The following is a 23,475-nucleotide window of genomic DNA, read 5'->3' on the forward strand; positions in this document are numbered from 1 at the left end:
TTTGCAGTAGTTCACGTTACAGCCATATATGTTTTCCTTGCAATTACATCACAGAAAAGGCCTAGATTGGCATCTCTCAACTTACAAAAGCTTATCTGAATGCTTGTGGGCACAAGCATTTTAACTTTTTAAAGTTAACTTCAGAGAAACTGCTCTTAAAATATGCATAGTAATGAAGAAGGACAAAGTTTGGTTGTGACGCAAAACTATTAGTATAATGTTAATAGTTAGCATTGATTTCTGGTGTTTCAAGTAAAACTTTGTTTAAGAAAAACTTTGTTCTTTATCCTGTTTTACAGACATTAAAAAATGGCCCAGGGGTTATGCAGGTTCTAGGTTTGGTTCTTGCTTTTGGCAACTACATGAATGGTGGAAATAAAACTCGGGGACAGGCAGATGGCTTTGGATTAGACATTCTCCCAAAGCTGAAAGATGTCAAAAGCAGTGTAAGTATTTTGTATTAATGGATGTAGGCAAATTGAGGATATTCTGTTTGACATTTTGTTTGGTAATAGGTTTGACTGTAAATCAGTTGTAACAAATATTTCTTTATGTTCCAGGATCAAATGTTCCTTTATATTCTGAGCTAGATAAAAGTAAACCACAGATTATTTGCAATTTACATGAATAATGATGTCCCCGGAAGTGAATAATTTTGAATTCTATGTCTAATGGATACCTATAATATTTTAAATAAAAGTAATTATTATTTTCAGTCTATCATTACCAAGTCTGCTAGTATTTATCTTTTGGGAATACAAGGACTAATCATTTTGAATGAATTAGATGTGTACTTGTTATTTTATTCTTCTCCATATAAGGCAAAAGAGGTCAACTGCTAACATATTTTGAAAGCAAAACAAAGATGAAGGAAGCAATTTATAAATAAAATATAAAAGATGATCCTGCTTTTCTACATATTATTTTCTTCCTCATACTCATGTGCATGGGAATGTCTAAGTCCCTTTGCAAATCTAATTTTTTTTAATACATTTCTACAGATGTTTGTTTAAAATTAATATCTAAGAGATTCTAAGAGTGCCAGTGGAAATATAAGGTTAGGGATGATGGTCAGCGTCACAGACTAAAGTCTGATTTGGTAAACTTAGAAAATAAAGAGTTATGTTTCTCTGATAAAAGAATCACTACACAGAACATTATGATGAAGGAAATTATGAACACATTTCTAAAATACTGAGTTTAAGTAAACAATTGGCTTCTAGAACTGAAAATGTATGGATTGTCCTTCTTGGATAATGCAGTTATCTTTCTCATAAGAAAGAGACTTTTTTGGTCTCTTTCATCAAAATTTTGTTTATTCGTTCATTCACAAATGTATATATGTATATATTTATCCACCATCTTTCATTGAGTGTCTATGAAATGCCAGACAGTATACTTTCCCAAAATTAAATAGCACATAGTTCTTTCTTGGCATAATTTTTTGTGATTTTTGTGGTTATTGAAATAACCATATGTATTTCAAATGCTATTATATATGTATGAGAAACATTTTATAGGAATGTATAGACTTAATAAATCACATTTATTAAAAAAATCAGTTTCCTAAACATGTTTTCAAATATTTCTTAGTAACTGCTTATTAAATTGAAACAACTTTCTCAAATAACATTGAAATATAAATACATCAACAACATTCAAAATGGATCAAAATGGATCCGAAATACACTGTGGTAATCCTAATTATAGGTGAACAGTGATTATTTATGGTTTTTTTGTATTTGTTTACATCTTTGTTTCAATTCTTTGTTAAGTTAAATTGTATTAATTTAAATAATTATGGAATAATCTAGGATAAAATAAGATACTGAATCAAGAAGCAAATACTATTAAATAATTTCACATGCCCTCCGAAAAGCTATGCAAAGTCTTCCTGAATTGGTCTTTCTCTTTAAAATGAATATAACTGTAACTACTCCTCAGTAACCATGGACAGAACTATTACTTAGATCACTCAGAATTTTCCCTTGGTATGCCTACCAGCAGGCTTTTAACAAATGTTTCAGTAATGGATGCATGAGCTGCTGTTCAATTGATTTACAAGTTAGAAGAAAGGTGGCTTAAATCATTTTACAAGCAAATCTTAATTAGGGAAGCCTTTAATAGATATATTACTATCTCATGTCAAACTCAATTATGAAGAAGGGTTGCTCTTTTTATAAACAGAGGAAAAATCGTAGCTTTATCTGTTAACAGAAAAACTATCCAATTAAACTGTACAAAGTTTACTTGAGAAGTAAAAGTTCTAGAACAAGGCAGCATTCCAGACCAAAGATGGTACAGGAGGCACCAGACCTCCACATGTGCAGGTTATGTTTATAATCACTGAAAAGTAAGTGACATACAGAGATAACCTGATTGACAACAGTTGGCATTTGCATTATATGATCTTATTTGGGCAGCTTTCAGCCTGTGATTGAATAAAAGTTCAGCTATCATTGAGACTCGGTTGCTTGATTATAAGGGTATTTATATTCAGGTTAGGTGAAAATTTGTGTATACATCAAACTAAGCTTCAGTTCATTATGTAGCGAGGCCACTGTGGGTCCAACTTTGTCACTCAAGTATGGAGACAAATTAGGCCAAACTTATTTCAGTTTAACAGGTTGAACATTTCATAGAAATTAGTTTGTATCATAGGTTTTCATTTTAAAAATATGTGTATATACACACATATTCATAAATACATACACATACACACATATCTCGTCTCTCAAACTCAAATTATCTGCTAACTTGGAGCAAACCAAAAAGTTAATTAAAATTTAATACCTCTTAATGTGCTAGAAAGGAAGTGAAAAGCTGTTTTTCAATACTATTAGATGGGAAGAAATTTTATATTTTTAAAAAATATAGTACTACACATTATATTATTTAAAGCTGCATGAGTATTAATCCCTCAATCTCAGTTGCTGATATAACAAATTATAATATGTGTTCACATTTTAAAAGCTCCCATTTACCTGAAATGATACTTTTCTATTTCCAGGTCACACTTAGAGTTGGAGTAGTATCTGCCAGTCCAACTAGATAGAAAAGCTAGCAATATTTAATCATTTCATTTATGGTAGTAATTGTAAAACATAAAAATAATGAACAAAACTTCATAATAAGATTATTAAATAAATAACATAAAAGTTGAACTAAATTTATGATTGATGAGGGTAAAAATAGGAGAGTATTTATAGTTATGACTGCCCTTTAACAGCTCTGCTTTCACTTGAGGCATAACTCTTTAGATACAATTAGTGTGGCAATTAAAAATGTAAAATTTTAATCTTGTCATGTACTTTTGTGGGTCCACTGCAGTTTGTTTTATTTAATACTATGTATTTAATAATTTATAAAATATATTGTTACTTACTTTGATCTTTCTGCCTAGGACAATAGCAGAAGCCTTCTGTCATATATTGTTTCATATTATCTTCGAAATTTTGATGAGGTAAGATCATTTTTACATATATTATTTTTTTGTTCTTTCTTTAGGTGATTTGGCAGTGTTTTTTGTTGTTTTGCTTTTGTTTTTACCTTTGCTGCTGTTGCATAATTTTTATTTCTATCAATGCTGATTTGTTTAAAAGTAATGTTTGCTCTTTAGGATGCCGGAAAAGAACAGTGTGTCTTTCCACTGCCAGAACCACAGGACCTTTTTCAGGCCTCACAGATGAAGTTTGAAGATTTTCAAAAAGATCTCAGAAAACTGAAGAAAGACTTAAAAGGTAACTTATAATTTTGAACTTATATGTTTCATTTATGCTTTTTTTTTTTTAATGAGAAAGGTAGTGTTCTCAATGGTTTTCAGGGAAGTAAATTAATCTTTTGTAGCCTTGTAGAACATAATTTTAGGGGCATGTGGCAATAGAAAAATTTTGTCAATTTTTTTTTTTTTTTGTTTAGAAAGTTGAGTTGAAAATTTAGATATTTAGTAGTATCTTGGTTATTTGAATAACAATCAGGATCAGGTTTGTATCTCATTTTATTTTATAGCCAAGAGCATTTGCTGCATGATATTCATGTCATGGTTAGACACAGATTATATCATTGTTAAAAGATAAATGGTCCCTACTCACACTTCCTTAGTATACTTGCCTAAGGTTTTGTGGTTTGTGAACTTTCCTGGAAACAGAGTGTCTTATTATATATATATGTGTGTGTGTATGGTCACAAAACACAGGGGCATACTATTTTATTTTCAATCAAGAATGATTTCAGCTTTTTCAGAATCTCATTGAAGTGATCTTTCACCTCTTGAAACATATCCCTGATTTCACTCCTTACCTCATCCTTTATATTGTGTATCAGTTTAACTATGTACATTCTACACTCCTCTGATATTTTTTCTACTGTGTTTTCAATGTGTTCTACTATTGGAGCATCTTGGTTTGTTTGGGGCATTTTGTTTTCTTGTTTTTTCATAGTTGTTTGTGTTTCTGCCCATTTAACAGTGTGGATATGAGGCAGTACAATTTCAACCTAAGTCATTTTGAAGAGAGATAGTCTAAAATTCCTCAAATTTCTAAATTTAAGTAATATTTACACTGAAGCAATTAGTTTGTAAAATTTTTTTTTCTGAATATGATCCCTTTTTTTCTGTTTTTCATGAGGTTACTCTTGTTATAGCGTTGAAAATGCCCCAGTTATCTATTTAAGCCATTTATAGCTATTAAATATAGAAAGGGAGTGAATAAATATATGTGAGATTTTCATTTGATATTGTATTACAAGATGCAAATAAGAGGCCTGGTAAAAACCCTGTCCAGAGCCAAAAATAGACACATAAATTTTGAAGAGACTCAATTCCATTTTTTTTAAGAAACCCATCTGTAATCATGTTCTAGTCACAGATATTTTTATAAAAATTTCAGTTAACAAATTAATATAGTTTGCTTATAGTTCTTATGTATGCAAAATAATTCACACTGGGCAATTGCTGAGTGCTATGGGTGCACAAAGACTCAATCGTTGTTGAACAGGGCCGAAATTCTGTCACTTCCATAGCCTTCTTCAGCCTTTCATATAGGTACACATCAATTGAAGCCAAGAAAGATTACCTTAACTTCCTTTATTTTTATAATAATAACAACAATTTTAAAATTTGTTACACTTGTATAGTATTATGGCACTGTAACTTCTTAAGCCAGTAGTGGTGGCACAGGCCTATAATCTCAATGATTTAGGAGGCTGAAGCAGAAGTACAGCAGTTTCCAAGCAAGTCTCAATAATTTAGAGAGGCTCTAAAGCAATTTAGTGAGACCGTGTGTCAAAATTTAAAAGACATAAGGGAATAGATGTAGCTCAGTGTTAAAGTACCCTTGGGTTCAATCCCTAGTACCTCCCACCCCCAAAAGAGTAAATTCTTAAACTGATAGAAAACAAAACCTTTCTTTCTATAGAATTTATCCAATTCATCATGCTTCAAAGGTATGATGGATATTAGATAGAATTACTTATGAAATTTTACACACACACACACACACACACACACACACGCACGCACACACCACTGATGTGGTGATAGGGTGTTTCTGGGGATATAGAAAATACTTCATACTCTGATCAACAAGTCAGTCTTGCAAGATAGGGATATAACTTTTGCAGTAATTTGATGGATGAGAGGAATAATGACTTTATTTATTCCCAGGGGTTGTATAGTTGCTTTGGTTGGTACCTCCCTTTGGAATACCCCATTTTCTATTAGTATCTACATGCCTTCTTTCTACAGGTATTAAATACACATGTAATCATGAACATGGCAAATTCTCATGAGACCTGGAGCTAACCTGAAAGTGCTAATAACCCTAGATGATTGACTTCAGAAAGATGAGCAGCCCAGTGCCACTGAATACCATTTCCTTTTGTGCTTTCTTGAACAATGTGGTAGCTACAAAAGACAAAATACTGAAGGAGCATCTTAGCAATTTTTAATTGCCTCAGAAGGTTAAGGAGATGATTTTAACCATGAGGGTTTATACTTTATGTAGAGAAATGAGGAAATTGAAACTCCCATACACTCCATTACCAACTATAACATTTGGTAGCTCAGTATTTCTCCCACTTGTCTATGGGTTGTAGAAGTCTGATGCCACAGAAGTGGGAAATTTCATGACCAAATGACTCCAAAAACTGCTGGATTATGTTAAATTTGAAAGGAATCCACAGTACTCTCCAAAAGAAGGGTTTGCAGTAGTTCTCCAATTTATTTGACCACAGAGCACTTTTTTCACAGAATGTGTGATAGGTTCTGCGGTTGGTAGAACACATTTTAAAACATTTTGAGAAATGCAGTCCTGGTTCTGTGTTAATAACAGAAGCATGCACTTGCCTCTGAAGAGCTTGCAGTGAAGGAGGGGAAATGAAACTTTAGTTTGTGAAGTAATGTAATCATATATTACTGTTCTTATAAAATGAGATCAGCTTGGAGAGCTGTTTACCAGGCTGTCAAACTCTGAGAATTAAAAATGACAAAAATCATAATTTACTTCATGTTTTGATTTTCAAAAATTCAGGTCTTTTAATAGAAAATAAGATGTTTGAAGACGAAACATCTTGTGAGAAAGGAAATCTTGTGAGACAAAATTTAAATCTAATTTCTGGGAAATTAGGATTTATCAGGAATAAAGCCATTCACATCATTTGACCAATGTAGGCTATCAAAAGTGATTAGAATTTATTTAAGAATACTTAAACAGCCTGACCATATTTTTAGAGGCAATTTGTTTTTAAGTAGGTTTAGAAAATGGGGTAATGGCTGAGCACAGTGGTTTACACCTATAATTCCAGCAACTCAGTAGGCTGAGGCAGGAGGATCACAAGTTCAAGGTCAGCCTGGACAACTTAACATGACCCTGCCTCTAAATAAAAAAATGAAATAAAAAGACCTAAGATGTGATTAGTGAAGTCACTCATCTACTGGCACTATCATTCTGTTTCTGTTTAGAGACTTGATTTGTATTTCTCAGGAAAAGCTTAGAAACAATATGCTGTAGCTTAGAAATTTTAATAAGACAACTGAATCTCATTCTGGCATTTTATGAAACATCCACTTATTTCTAAGATTTCCATAGCTCCTCAGGGTGCTTCCTGGCTTTTTGAACTCAGTGACATGTAGCTTGTAAAGCAATCTGATCTGCTTTTGATCTCTTCTGGCTATCAGCAGCTTTTTTTGATATAGTCAGGCCAAATGATGGCATCTGTTGCAGTGCCTTTGGGGGTTAAGAATTGTAGTGACTTAAACCAACTCAACATGCACATAGCATTGAGTAATTAAGTTACCAGTTAATGTTTTGCTGCAAGAATGTTTTTATGCATTTTGTCTGTTTGTCTGTCTGTCTCTCTCTCTCTTTCCCCCTCTCTCCCCCTCCCTCCCTCCCTCCCTTCCTCCCTCCCTCTCTCCCTCTCTCCCTCCCTCTCTCCCTTTCCCTCTTTCTCTCCTTCCCTCCCTCCTCCCCCCTATCTCCTGGACCTGCTCCCCCTTCTTGAAATAAATGCTTTATAAATTATCCTCTTTTTAAATTTAATTTAGTGTGTGTGTGTGTGTGTGTGTGTGTGTGTGTGTGTGTGTGTGTGTTTTCTGGGGATTAAACCCAGGGGCTATCTATCCCTGTGCTACATCCCTAGGTCTTTTTATTGCCCTCTTTTCATCTTATTCTCCCTCTTCCTACCATCCTGCCCCTATTACCTAACTTGAAAAATTGTTTAAAATTCATTAACTGAATCATCAGATTGAAACAATGTCTGTGTCCAGAGGCATACAGGGAAAAACAGTCTTTAAACATACTTGTATTATTAAAATTGTTAGTTTGTAGATATTGCATTTTAAATGGTAAAATGCTAATCTTTTCTTTTCTTCCTTATTTTTGAGAGAAGAAAAAAAATAAGTATTTAGAAAACTGTTTATGTGAGTCCTAGGGATTAAACCCAGGGCCTTGCATATAGTAATCATATTCTTTACTATTGAGTTATAACCACTTAAAAATAAAATTTTAATATGATTTTAAAATTTGCATTAGTTTATGATGGGAACTTTAGGCAACACTGAAAAATATTAAGAAGAAAATATATTTATCTTTACTCCTACAGTCTAATGATAAATAATATTTACATTTTTGTATGTTTCTGTCTGGTGTTTTATTGCATGTGCATAAATTATACAATTGGGCCATGATATATATAATTTTTGTTTACTTTATATTCTCTATAACAGGAGAGTTTACATTACTTATATTTGCATTCTGTTTTCTTTATGGGTTGCATGTTGTCTTGATACATTTTTCACTATTCTCTCCTTGCCTCCTTCAATAAAATTTTGGAAGCCATGTATAGTATTTCTATTTAATTTGTTGGTTCACTATAAATATTAACATATTTTCTTAATTACACAATTTTATAACATGATAGTATATCGTGTATTTGTCTTTCCAAATAAGAGTTTTAGAACATTCCAACTAATAATTGAGCTCCTTCCATTTTCCTTTTCATGTTTTTCCAGACTTTTAGTACTGTCAATTCCTTAGAAATTGCTACTATATTATAATCAATAGGTGATCACCTTTATGAATATACTTAATCCATTATCATACTACGGTTGTCACATGTAATTTTTCCCCTTCTCAAGTAGTATTCTTTCTAAACAGGCTAGTGGATGTTAAACTCTTTGTCCATTTAGTTGACTAAAAATTACATTTCTTTCTCTGTTGAGCCCATGCATAGAGCTGGGTTTCCAGTAGTTAGGCTGGTTCCATTGCCCCCGTGTGTGCTCTCGCTCCCCAGAAGCTCAGCTATCACTTTCCCTTCCATGTTCAGAGTCCAGAGTCCTCTTACTTCAATCCTATTTATTAACTTGGGTTTCTGTACTATTTTTGATCCAAGGAAATATTTACATTTTTGAGAACACATCATGTCTGTTTAGTTTCCTCTTTTTATGTTATCTTTCATTGCTACGTGTTTTCAGAAGAGGGAAAATGCAGTCCATGAATTCCTCATTCCATTTACTGGACGTCTGTATTCACTTTTACATCTTACATTTTTTTCTCACTGAAAATTGTAGCAGAAACATTTTCCCATGCCATTTAATATATTTCAAAAAACGTTTAGGTTGGTTTCATAATAATCCATCTCATGATTGTGCCTTAATTTAGTGAGTAATTTGATTCTTGTAGTGAATTAGTCTTTCCAGTTTTCATTACTCTTAAATTTATGTTCTGTGGATCATCCTATTCATAGTCTTTTAAAAAAAATTATATCTCTGGATGTTTCCTTAATGTAGATTCTCAGGTTTATGTGTACTGTATCTGAGGGAATGAAAATTTTTTCAGGCTATTAATATTAACAAAATTCTTATAGAAAGGTAATAATTTTAAGGGTATATGGCTTCTTAATAAATAATAAAATTTATGATATTTAGAGCAGCAAGAAATTTGAGTCATTATAGTCCTTAACTATTATTCCATGATATTTATTAAGCTAATAGAAAATGAGAAATCAAAGTATTTGAATTATCTCATCATATACATAGAGTAACAATAGAACCAATGGTGATATAAATAACCACTATACAATATAAAATTTATATTTAATATATTTTATAATAAATAAAATAGATTTATATATTATACATATTACATTAAATATATTTATATTTATAATATATAAATATAGTATTTAATATTTAAAATTTGTATTAATAAGATATTGTCACTTCCTTTAGTGTTTGACAGCATGGAACTCTTCAGGGAGGTTTCAATGTTGAGTGTTCTTAGCTCTTAGCACCTGCCTCATGTGTTCTTGACTCAGTAACTGAATTTACAAAGTGACAACAAATGGATGATAAAGTCTCACATGACTAAAGCACAGGGCACTCAACAAAGTGGAATGGGAAGATGTCCAGTCATCTTTGTAAAGGGCCTTTGAACTTGATTCTGTATTCATTACTTAGCCATAGAAATATTTACTTTCACAATGATGTTATATACTCATACCTGTATTTTTGAAAGGCTGTCCTGAGGAACTTGGGAGAGATGATGCCTAGCCAGTCAGAGATGTTGAGAGTATAAGTTATGTCTCTGTGGTAGGAATGAAGAGCAGAAAGAAATTTGTGAGTGTTTGAAAACATACTGTATCTGGATTTGGTAATAACACAGGGTGGGAAGGAGGGTACAAGATGACTTTAATTATAGCTTGGATATCTAGAGGCAGGCTAAACCCTACAGAAAGGAATGGGGATGTAAAGGAATCAATAGCCAATAGTTTTGATTTTAGACAAGCTTAGGTGGTTCTTTAGAACAGAGGAAATCATGTCAAGAATGAAGTTAAAGGTATTAGGATTGAGATGCCCACAATCATTTTATGACATTATAAATGTTTCAAGGTTGGTCAGGCTTCGACTTTTTTTCATAATAATCCATCTTTTCACACAACCATTTCAGCATGCTTTTATACATTCATGTTTTGATTCAGTGTGCCTCACTTACTAACAGTGAGTCCTGTGGACTTTTTTATTGTCTAGACTGTTCCTACAAAAATCAGGAGCATCCTCAGCATAAGCAATATACAATGTGGGCTGGGGTTGTGGCTCAGTGGTAGAGTGCTTGCCTCGCATGTGTGAAGCACTGGGTTTGATTCTCAGCACCACATATAAACAAATAAATAAGTAAAGGTCTATCAATAACTAATTTTAAATTTTTTTAAAAAAGAAATATACAATGTAAAAAAGTCCCTGTTAAGAAATACTTTAACTAGAATATAGGTAGGAACCAGAATATTTGAAATTACAATGTTGTAATGACTCCATCTTTGATATATATAAAACCAACATATGTGTGTATAACATATTTCTCAAAATTTCATTATTCTTATATTCTTATTTAATAAATTATAGCTATATTTTCACTGCATGCAATATTCTTTGTTGGAATTATCAAGTATATATCAAGCATGACTATAATGTAGGGAACATGATTCTGCTTAAGTCAACAAAGTTTATCCAAATATGTTCTCCTTAAAGCCAATTGAACTCAGAACTGGTATTTATTGAATTTATTGCCAAGATATTTTTCTTGATGCCTGGAGGGAAAAGATAAATGATAAATGGCCCTGTATTTAAATTATTCACCACATACATAGTTGAGAAGCCAAATATACAAACATAATTGCACTGTACTACAGTTACAACATTCAGAAAATAGGAACAAAAAGCAGAGTGGAAGGTAAGTCTGATTCTACCTAATTGGTTTGGGAAGGCTTGAGTTATATACTGCCATTAGAATTGAATCTCTACAGTGCACACCTGTAATCCCAGCATCTGGGAGAATGAGGCAGGAAGTTTATGAGTTCAAAGCCAGCTTCAGCATCTTAGTGAGGCCACAAGGAATTTTGAGAAACCCTGTTGCTAACTCAAATATTAAGTCTGGGGATGTGGCTCAGCAGTAAAGCACCCTTTTACCTTAAGTATCAAAAAAAAAAGTATTGAGTCATAATGTATGACTACCAGATAGAAAAATTTTGGGAAAGACATTTGAAACTTTGGATTGTGTAGAGGGAAGTGAAGGGAGGGGAGGAAGTATGGAGATAGGAAGGATGATGGAATAAGATGGACATTATTACCCTATATACATGTATGATTATACTACTGGAATGACTCTGCACCATGTACAGCCAGAGGAATGAAAAGTTGTGTTCCATTTATCAAACAATGTATCAAAACACATTCTATTGTCATGTATTAACTAATTAGAACAAATTAAATAAAAGAAATACTTTCTGTATAATAGTGTAGGCAATTTACATAATATTGTTTTCCCGTTAAAAATTTTTAATTCTGGGGCTGGGGATGTGGCTCAAGTGGTAGAGCGTTTGCCTAGCATGTGTGAGGCGCTGGGTTCGATTCTCAGCACCACATAAAAATAAAATAAAGATATTGTGTCCACCTTAAAAAAAAAAACTAAAAAATAAATATTTTTAAAAAATTAATTCTGATTTGTCACCATTTAAATTGTTTTTCTAAAAGAAGCACAAATTTATGAAACTTGATTTTTTTTTTTTTAGAAATTTCTTTTAGTTGTAGATGGGCACAGTGCCTTTACTTTATTTATTTTTACCTGGTTCTGAGGATCAAACCCAGTGCCTCACATGTGCCAGGTGAGCACTCTACCACTGAGCCACAACCTCAGCCCGAAACTTGATTTGCATTAATCAATTTATCCATTCAACACACACACACACACACACAAGAAAATAGGAAAAAAATCTGAATAGGTGAATCAGTGCCTTAACTTAGTGCCTTATTGGCATTTCATGTAGTCCTACATATACTGACCAGTGCAGGAGTACAGGGAAATATAAAGACTTAGAGATCTTTAGGGTCCAGATTATGAAATCTCAGACAGGCAGAAAGTCTCTAGATTGTGAAAGAGTGTGTGTGTGTGTGTGTGTGTGTGTGTGTGTGTGTGTGTGTGTGTATAGGGGCTGGGAAGGAAAAGGAAGAGACAGCATTTCAGGCAGAAAAAAAAAAAGTATCTATGTGCCCTAGCATTCTTGAAACATGGTAAGCATGAGATGAGAGAATGTTTTCTAATCATGAAGGCTCTACAAGTTTATATGTTTTTTGAAAAGAGTTTACATTTTACTAATGCACTATCTACCCACTGGAGGATCCTATTTAGGGAACTGGAGTGATATGATTTATGTATTAGAAATGTTGCTCTGATAAGCATAGAATTTGGGAAACTAGTTAAGAAGGAACTCAGATAAAAGATGAAAGTGCTTTTGACCATCATGGGAGACAGAGAAAAAAAGAACTTAACAAATGTGGGCTTTTTGTTTGTTTTCCAGCACTGGGGATTGAACCCAGGTCCTCACACATGCTGGACAAGTGGTCTACCACTGAACTACATACCAGCCATTTTTTTTGTTGTTGTTGTTTTTATTGTTTTGTTTTTGAGGCAGGATCTTGTGAAATTGCTGAGACTGGCCTCCAACTAGTGATCCTCCTGCCTCAGCCTCCCTAGTAGCTGTGATAAAAAGCATGCAGCACTATATGCCCAGCTCTAAACAAATCTTTCTAATTTTAGGGGCAGTAAAGTGATAGAAAGTAGCTATTCAGAATTTTTCTATAGGTAATATATAAGTGACTCTTACTGAGTAAGTAATACATAAGTGCCTCTTATTAAAATGTATCCTTCCATGATTTCCTTCAAGTCAGTATAGCATGTGGGTTACTATAATGTCTTACAGTTTGAGATGTTCACATTTCTTTCCATAAGCTTTGAAACCAATATTTTCATTTGAAATTTTTTTAAATTGAGTTGCAAGTATTTCTCTTCACTCCTTCCTCACAAAATGTATATGAACTTAATTCAAATAAACTTTTTTTTCAGAAACTTTTGACTTTTCCTACAATTAATGTCTTAAACCTCCATTACTTGCAGTGATTTTGCTAGTGAAAGGAAGACTTATTACAAGAAAAATCAAGTCGTTGATTATTGTAAAATTTTTTACCTGTATTCATACTTGGAAAAAATAATATTATGCTTTCTCTTTTGTTACTGATCACTTGATTTTCTGATCCAGCCATCTTGTGAAAACCACAGCTAATTAAAGGTGACTAGTTCTGTGATATTTTGAGTTAAGATTTGTTTTATAAATTATTAGCATTTTGTTATAGTGTGTACTTTGCAAAATATTTTTCTTTTTGTGTCATAGCCAAATTAATTCAAATCCATGAGATTCTGTTTTCTACAGGGACTTAGTACATGTGTACATATATGGCACATGTTAATCATGGGCTTAGTTTCATGGACAGTAATCTCCATGAGAATGTTTTATTCTCTCTATACTGAGGTCCTAGAATCATTTCCTTTCCCATTTTCAACTGGTCAACTCTTACTAATCCTTCTGAATGAATGTTGGCTAAAATTTAGAAACAGCTAAAATGTACCTATTCTACCAGTGATGCTGTCTGATGAACTTCTGTGGAAGAATACTAATGAAAACACGGTGGTAGCTACATAATAGTGATTTGTAGAGATGCCTGAAAACATGTTAAGTGTGTGAATGTGTGAATGACTTTTCAAATTATACTGAGAATTTCATCTTAGGAAACACTAATGATTAGCATTCTTTTAAAAAATATTTAAAGTCAGAGAATGTGAAATACTGTCAAAGATGTAGACTAGTAAGAACTCTTTTACACTAATGACAAAAATATAAATCAGTGCAATCTCCTGGGAAAATATTTGACAAAATCTCATTAAGTCTAGTGTGGCCATTTTCTCTGACCCAGTATTGGGCTCCCAGATATACATATATGTTGAAATATAAATTATGATATTTTCTTCCAAAGAACAGTGTAACTGATCAAACTGTATTTGCTTGCATTAAAATGTATAAATCTTGGGCTGGGGATGTGGCTCAAGCCGTAGCACGCTCGCCTGGCATGTGTGCGGCCCGGGTTTAATCCTCAGCACCACATACAAACAAAGATGTGTGTCCGCCAAAAACTAAAAAATAAATATTAAAAAAATTCTCTCTCTCTCTCTCTCTTTCTCTCTCTCTCAAAAAAATATGTATAGATCTTATTAATACCATCTTGAAAAAAAGGAGGACATAAGAAAAATATAAATAGTATGATTTCAGTCTTTAAAGTGTATGTATGAATATCTCTATCTATATAATAATTAGTTGTTTAGGGATCATGGGAGATGAGAAACATAAAATTTGGGGGCCTAAGGAAGAATGACATTGAGGAACACAGTGGTCCCTTCCAAATTGGTTATGTTCTGTTTCTTAGAAATTGAGTACATAGGTATACATTTGCACTTATGTCTTCTGTGTGTTATATACATTCCTTTATGTATAGGAATTTTTAATAATTTAAGAAGAAAGGAAAATAGGAATATGTTTGATTTAGATTTGAAATTTAGTAAACTGGGTTACAGACAGCTGAGACTTCTCTATTCTTATGAAGGATTATATAAGTTACCAAATTGAAAAGTAAATATAATTCAAGAACATAAGAAATTTTATTAAAAGAACAAAGTATGTTTAAGAAGACTGCATGTTTGTAGATTTGTGGTGTTAATAATATGAAACCATTCTTGGGAAAAAGTCTAAAAAACTGCCATATGTTCTTGTTAATAATTCAAACAAATATTATTTATAAGCATATAGTAAAACTAATATTAAATACCAGTGCCAGAAAGCTATTGAGTACTGAGAGAAACAGAATCCATTATTTTGGTCACTATTTATATTAGTTCAGAGTGAGGTTCAAAAAAAAAAAAATCACATGATTTTAATAGAGGCCCTAATATAGGAAGGTAGTTTTAAAGCTAAAATACAATAAATCTTTATAACTGACATTTCTTATTTGACTCTTTCATTTTAAAAATGTTTATTTATGTTATTCTAAAGTGATCCCATTTTTCCTCTTATAGCTCTAAAGTTAAGAATAAATAGAAAAGATTTATAATTTTTGGAGATATTTAAGCCATACTATATCCTTTTCCAAGCAAGCATTTCTTTCTGTTTTCTCCCAACTTTGGCTCTCCGTAGCTTTTGAGACAGCCCCATAAATGATTATATTCATTTCCAAAACTCAGAGAAGAAAAAAAATCAGAAACTCATGGAAGATTCAGACCAGTATCTAGTGCAGTAGAAATGTATTTTACCTGCTTGATAGAACATTTTTGCTTGTAAATCCCCCCATCTTGTTTGCTTTTGATAATAGATATTATGTTGTTGACTCGGTTATCCTCATGATTCTTTGTCATTCTCAAGCTTTTGCCACCTTTCTGTGCTGAATGTGGGCTTTGTGACACAAAGCATACAACCTTGCATGTATGTCTGTTGGAATTCATGGTTTCTGATAAGCTCACTAATTTACCAAGGACACCTAAAATTCTTCTACTGTGTTCCCAAAGTTGGAACTTCACAGAAGTTAGTGCCATTTCTAATTAATGCAAGTAGAACAAAAATGACACCATGTATTAAGACACTCTAAAAACACATTAGGCCAGGCAGGGTGGCACATGCCTATAATCCCAGTGATTCAGGAGACTTGAGGCAGGAGGATCTCCAGTTCAAAGCCAGCCTCAGCAACTGTGAGGAGATAAGCATTCAGTGAGACCTTGTCTTTAAATAAAATATAAAATAGGGCTGAGGATATGACTCAGTGGTTGAGTACCCCTGAGTTCATTCCCAGGTATACACACCCCCAAAAAACAAAAGCACATTAGCCATTCCACCAAATCTTTTGGGTGCACCCTTTGCTTTCTTTGTGTTGCAGATGAAATAAGCAGGATTAGCAAGATTCAGGAATTTATCCAAGTCCCCAGGTAATCAGTGGTAAATACACAGTTCAAATCAAGTTCTACCATTTTCAATGTAGAGTCAATGTCTAGACTCTCAAGGTATGCAGCTTCTTCATTTGATCTTACAAAAATCCTTTCCATTTACTCATGTAACTTAATAGAATATTAAATTATGTGTAGATTCTAGTTATTAATCCAGAAGAGTCCTACAACATTTGTTCACTTTCTATATAAATCTCCTCTTACTGGGAGGGAAATGTTAGAGATTATTACAACTGTGTTGATGCATTGCTTTGAATTCCTCAAATAGATTTAAACATGTCAAGAGTTACTATTCTTTTTTCCTTTCAAGATATGTTTAGTAGACTTTGAAGTTTTCCCAAACTCTAAATCCATAAATCCCCTAATAAGTCCTTGACTTCGTTCCATTTCTTTCTGACACTTATTGTTCCTTTGAATGAGAGACTAGATGGTGCCTCCTTAAGCATTTCAACATCTCTGTGTACATTTCATATACTTATTTTCTCATAATTTATTCTTACCATTCTTTCCTACTCCTGCATCTGTTTCTCCTCCTTCTTTTATGTGGTTCTTTCCATACCTCCCCCTTCATTCTCTTTATGAATTTAAGAAATTCAAACTGACAAGACTTTTGAGTCCTGACACTTTGCTTTAAAGGTATCTTTTGTTAATTCTCCATTCATATGTCCAAGCTAGAGAATATTTCTACCCAGAGGTGGTCTGGTTTGAATTTCAATATATTAAGCACTGAACAAGATATTTCTCTATATCCTGAAAACAATTGCCTGGTAAGCGTTTTAGTCCTTGTGAAAAATATGTTTTATTACTAAGTATTTATTACTAAGTCTCAGTAACTAATTTTATGCCACAGTGGAACCCACTAACAAGACAGGATTCCTAAAGCAAATAGCAGTGGTGGTGGTATATCTGTTTCAGTTGGTGGATGTCAGTCATTGCATCCTAATTGTGTGGGGCCTTTACTAAACTTCTTTTTGTAGATGAACATTTACCATGTAACTCACTCATTCCAGTTCCAGCATCAGTGTATATCACCATTGGGAGATATTAACAACTGATAGAGACAGTACTACTCCATAGATTTCTCAACAAGCAGCTTCTAGGGCAGTCATAGGTAGCAGCAATTCCACTACAAGGTATCACTTAATGGCATTTTAGGGGACAGGACATATGAAGCCAGGTAACTGGCCAGTAATACCAAGATTCTGCACCAATTTCAGTGGCATTTATACTGTTGATAAACATTAATTATCATATAGTCCTCTTAAGGAGGATTTTGCCATCTCCTGAAAAAAGTGTCAGGTGCTTTGCTTTGAATGAGTTCATACATGCTACATCATAGAATACATTGTAAAAAGTTTTAAATTTCATGGAAATCACTTTGTTTTCTATATGAAACAATATGCTATTTTATTTGTGGAATTTAATTTTAAACTATTTGTACAAATCCTAAATGGTTAAGCAACTTTTTAAAAAAATTTATTTCCAGTACCCCCCAAAAAACCAATTTTATTTATTCTAATTTATTATACATGACAGTAGAATGCATTTTGACACATCATACATAGATGCAGTATTTGGGGGAGGTGGCCAGGGCTTCAATATGGGATTCTTCTTCCTGCTTAGGAGGATGTAAGCCACCTAAGAACTTAAAGTCTAGAATAATTAGTAAAGAACAAAAAACAAAGTCAAAAAGATAGTTTCAAAAGATGGAGCCCCTGATAGGTTCAGATCACACATGAGCTGGAGCTAGACAATTAGAAAATGGCTCCCTTGATTTATTTAAGAGGGTACATCAAAGGCAGGGATAAGGTTTCGGGAGTGGAGTCTTGCTTCATGATGTCTTATAGTCAGCAGGTTGATTGGCATCATGGCAGGTCACACCTATCTCAGAGGGACTGTGTGACTATAGGAGGTTACCCTATCTTGGGTGCTGTGTGGGACCTTTGGCAGAGCTTGAGTTGGGCTCACAATGTGTCTGGGCAGTTAGCCAGAGGAAATGTCCACTGGAAGTTCCCAGATACCAGATTCTCCTATTCATCAGTCTGTGATGCCAAGGTAGTCCACATACAGCCCACAGATGAGTATAACTTCTCATTCTTCTGGTTGTACCTGATGTAGAGTTACACAGATCATGTAATCATATATACATGTAGGATAATAATACCATTCATTCTGCTATCATTTCTACCCCCATACCCCCTTTCTTCCCTTCACCCACCTTTGTCTAACCCAAAATACCTTTATCTTCCCTGCCCCCCCCATCCTTTATTGGGAATTAGCATCCACATATCAGAGAAAACATTTGGCCTTTGGTTCTTTGGGATTGGCTTATTTTACTTAGCATGATATTCTCCATTTCCATCAAATTACCAGCAAATGCCACAATTTCATTCTATTTTAAGGCTGAGTAATATTCCATTATGTATATATACCACAATTTCTTTAACCATTCATCTGTTGGAGGTTGGTTCCATAGTTCAACTATTATGAATTGAGATGGTTAAGCATCTTTTTAATCCTTTAGAATAGTATGGTTTTAGGGATGGACATAGTTGAAGACTGTTTTTATGACAGGTAAACTACTATAAGCAAGTTTGTTTGTAGTTGGTATATTTTGATTATTCTATGATGCCCCATCTTTCATCTTAAATATGGGTTAAAATAATGGAATAACAACCTTCTATAATAATCTTAGGAAAGTCAAATATTTTTACTTATTTGAAGAGTAGAGCTTCTAAATCATCTTTTAAAGTTTAAGTGATATCTATTACTGACCAGTCTTTCCTGTCACCCTGAAGAATCCATCAAACCATCATTAAAGAGATACTTGCATCCTCAGCTTTAGAGCATTCAGACTCTTCAACTTATGTCAGATGTAAGTGAAAACTAAATTTTACACACTCTCTGAGACATAGTTGACTAGGGATCATCCAAGCCAGCCAATGTCCTCCACAATATCTATACATGCTGCGTCACCATCAATTATAAGGTGTCTCTTAAGTGAGATGTGTTGTAAGTAATTAGACTTTACTGCCAGTAAAAGATGTTTTATATATATAAATATATAACTTATTCTGAGTTGTCTCTTTAAAAATGTTATTCTCACCATATGAAGCCTTGCTGTCAGTACTTTTTGAAATTTAGAGATAAGTGCTCAGATTCCTATTGTGTGGTATTACTAGACCAGTGGTGGTGGTACAGTAGTGATAATAACTGAAGCCAACTATGTATGAGGTACTGTTCTATGTGTTAAAGCACACATAAAATCATTTGATCTCACAGCCCTATGGATTAGACACTGTTAGGTTCTCCATATTATGAATGAAGAAACTGATTTGCAAAGAGGCTGTGCACTAGGCAGTGATACACAACTAGGAAGTTAAAGAGCCAGGATTAAAATTCAGTCTCCAGGGGCAGGCTCTTTACTCTGAGGGCAAACTTTTCTGTTTGCTGCTACTTCTGTCAATAACAAGGATAATAACAATAATGGTTTAAACTTCTATTGTCCTCACTGTCCAAGTACTGATTCTGAGTACTTTAACTATATTAACAAATTTATCCCTTGCAGTAGCCCTAAAAGGCAGGTTCTCTTGTTATTTGTGTATTACAAATGAAGAATCCGAGGCACAAAAGAGCTTACTATGTTTTGCAAAGTCACAGCTAATATGTTTTATCTACCTATAACCCACAGACTGGAATTGTTCATGGAAGTGCATTGTGTTTGAAAATATTATCAGTTGTATACGGAGGGTGATGAAAAAGTTCAGAGTTCTCTTTTGGGAATGATTACTTAAACAGCAAAGCAAAAACATGTTAAATATATTGCTCTTTCAGTTTATAATTTTAATTTGTAACCAATGCATAAACATATTAAAAAGTATCATGTGATGTTTTGATACATTTCCTCTTCCAACATTTCTTCATGGTAAAAACATTCAAAATCCTTTCTAATAATATTTGGGATGCCCAGTACATCATTTTTATCTATTGTCACGCTGCTGTGCAACAGTGTCCCAGAACTTGTTTCTCCTGACTGTAACTGAGTTACCTACAGATTAGTAGCTGTGACTCCCCCCACCACTAGTAACTACCATTCTGCTCTAAACTTCTGTGAGATCAATATTTTTAGATTTCACATGAGTGAGATTGTCTATACAAGGCTCACTCTGACATTCTCTTCTGTGGAAGGATATACTGGTGAAACACCTGTTGAAGAGTATACTTTCATAAGCATTCAGTTTTATTTAGCTTTGTCATGAGACATAAACTTGTGAACTTAGAATATTTCAATGTGTGGCAATGTCAAGACTTCTATCTTCAAACTAAGGTATTAAGGGTTTTCTATGTGTGTGGCATCTCTGTCCTCTTTCATCATATTTGTGCGATAGGGAGCTATTTTGAGATTAATTAATAGACATCTAATTGTCAGGCATCTGATTTTTCTACAATCCATCGTTCATACAGAATGGTCCAAAAATACTGTTTTTCTTAGTTTGCAGTTGTTTTTATTGGTCTGTCACTGGCAAGACTAGACTGTTTTGAGTATTTTCTGTAAGTTATGAAAGACTTGTGTTCATTTATTTATTTATTTATTTTTTGATATTTATTTTTTATTTTTTTTTTTTTATTGGTTGTTCACAACATTACAAAGCTCTTGACATAACATACTTCATACATTGGACTGAAGTGGGTTATGAACCCCCAATTTTACCCCAAATGCAGATTGCAGAGTCACATCGGTTACACTTCCACAATTTTACATAATGTCCTATTGGTCATTGTTGTATTCTGCTACCTTTCCTATCCCCTACTATCCCCCCTCCCCTCCCCTCCCAACTTCTCTCTCTACCCCATCTACTGTAATTCATTTCTCTCCTTGTTTATTTTCCCATTCCCTCACAACCTCTTGTATGTAATTTTGTATAGCAATGAGGGTCTCCCTTCATTTCCATGCAATTTCCCTTTTCTCACCCTTTCCCTCCCATCTCATGTCTCTGTTTAATGTTAATCTTTTCTTCCTACTCTTCCTCCCTGCTCTGTTCATAGTTGCTCTCATTATATCAAAGAAGACATTTGGTATTTGTTTTTTAGGGATTGGCTAGCTTCACTAAGCATAATCTGCTCTAGTGCCATCCATTTCCCTGCAAATTCTATGATTTTGTCATTTTTTATTGCTGCATAGTACTCCATTGTGTATAGATGCCACATTTTTTTTATCCATTCATCTACTGAGGGGCATCTGGGTTGATTCCACAGTCTAGCAATTGTGAATTGTGCTGCTATGAACATCTATGTGGCAGTATCCTTGTAGCATGCTCTTTTAAGGTCTTCAGGGAATAGTCCAAGAAGGGCAATAGCAGGGTCAAATGGTGGTTCCATTCCCATCTTTCCCAGGAATCTCCAAACTGCTTTCCAAATTGGCCGCACCAATTTGCAGTCCCACCAGCAATGTACAAGTGTACCCTTTTCTCCACAACCTCTCCAGCACTTGTTGTTGTTTGACTTCATAGTGGCTGCCAATCTTACTGGAGTGAAATGGTATCTTAGGGTGGTTTTGATTTGCATTTCTCTGACTGCTAGAGATGGTGAGCATTTTTTCATGTACTTATTGATTGATTGTATATCCTCCTCTGAGAAGTGTCTGTTCAGGTCCTTGGCCCATTTGTTGATTGGGTTATTTGTTATCTTATTGTCTAATTTTTTGAGTTCTTTGTATACTCTGGATATTAGGGCTCTATCTGAAGTGTGAGGAGTAAAGATTTGTTCCCAGGATGTAGGCTCCCTGTTTACCTCTCTTATTGTTTCTCTTGCTGAGAAAAAACTTTTAAGTTTAATTAAGTCCCATTTGTTGATTCTTGTTGTTAACTCTTGTGCTATGGGTGTCCTATTGAGGAATTTGGAGCCTGACCCCACAATTTGTAGATCGGATCCAACTTTGTCTTCTATCAGACGCAGAGTCTCTGGTTTGATATCAAGTTCCTTGATCCATTTTGAGTTAACTTTTGTGCATGGCGAGAGAAAGGGGTTCAGTTTCATTTTGTTGCATATGGATTTCCAGTTTTCCCAACACCATTTGTTGAAGATGCTATCCTTCCTCCATTGCATGCTTTTAGCCCCTTTATCAAATATAAGATAGTTGTAACTTTGTGGATTAGTCTCTGTGTCCTCTATTCTATACCATTGGTCCACCCGCCTGTTTTGGTACCAGTACCATGCTGTTTTTGTCACTATTGCTTTGTAATATAGTTTGAAATCTGGTATTGCTATACCTCCTGATTCACACTTCCTGTTTAGAATTGCTTTTGCTATTCTGGGTCTTTTATTTTTCCATATGAATTTCATGATTGCTTTGTCAATTTCTACAAGATATGCCGTTGGGATTTTGATTGGCATTGCATTAAACCTATAGAGAACTTTTGGTTATATCGCCATTTTGATGATGTTAGTTCTGCCTATCCATGAACAGGGTATGTTTTTCCATCTTCTAAGATCTTCATCAACTTCTCTCTTTAGGGTTCTGTAGTTTTCATTATATAAATCTTTCACCTCTTTTGTTAGGTTAATTCCCAAGTATTTTATTTTTTTTGAGGATATCGTGAATGGAGTGTTTTTCCTCATTTCCGTTTCCAAAGTTTTGTTGCTGATATACAGAAATGCCTTTGATTTATGCGTGTTGATTTTATATCCTGCCACTTTGCTGAATTCATTTATTAGTTCTAGTAGTTTCTTTGTAGACCCTTTTGGGTCTTCTAGGTATAGAATCATGTCATCTGCAAATAGTGATAATTTAAGTTCTTCTTTTCCAATTTTTATGCCTTTAATTTCTTTCGTCTGTCTAATTGCTCTGGCCAGTGTTTCGAGAACTATATTGAATAGAAGTGGAGATAGAGGGCATCCCTGTCTTGTTCCGGATTTTAGAGGGAATGCCTTCAACTTTTGTCCATTCAGAATGATGCTAGCCTGCGGCTTAGCATATATAGCTTTTACAATGTCAAGGTAGGTTCCTGTTATCCCTAATTTTTCTAATGTTTTGAACATAAAGGGATGCTGTACTTTGTCAAATGCTTTCTCTGCATCTATCGAGATGATCATATGGTTCTTATCT

General features: G+C 33.9%; 1 protein-coding gene across 1 annotated transcript in view; it reads left to right on the forward strand.

Moving 5' to 3' along the window:
• FMN2 (formin 2) overlaps positions 1-23,475 on the forward strand; it is a 372,575-nt gene that overhangs the window by 233,013 nt on the left and 116,087 nt on the right. Inside the window, exons 11-13 of the mRNA XM_081299099.1 lie at positions 300-446; positions 3,404-3,463; positions 3,620-3,740. Of these exons, the coding sequence (XP_081155225.1) occupies positions 300-446; positions 3,404-3,463; positions 3,620-3,740 (328 nt within the window). The remainder of the gene's footprint in view (positions 1-299; positions 447-3,403; positions 3,464-3,619; positions 3,741-23,475) is intronic.

The sequence above is a fragment of the Spermophilus citellus genome, assembly GCF_964194105.1.
Source record: "Spermophilus citellus genome assembly, chromosome: 6".
Lineage (NCBI taxonomy): Eukaryota > Metazoa > Chordata > Mammalia > Rodentia > Sciuridae > Spermophilus > Spermophilus citellus.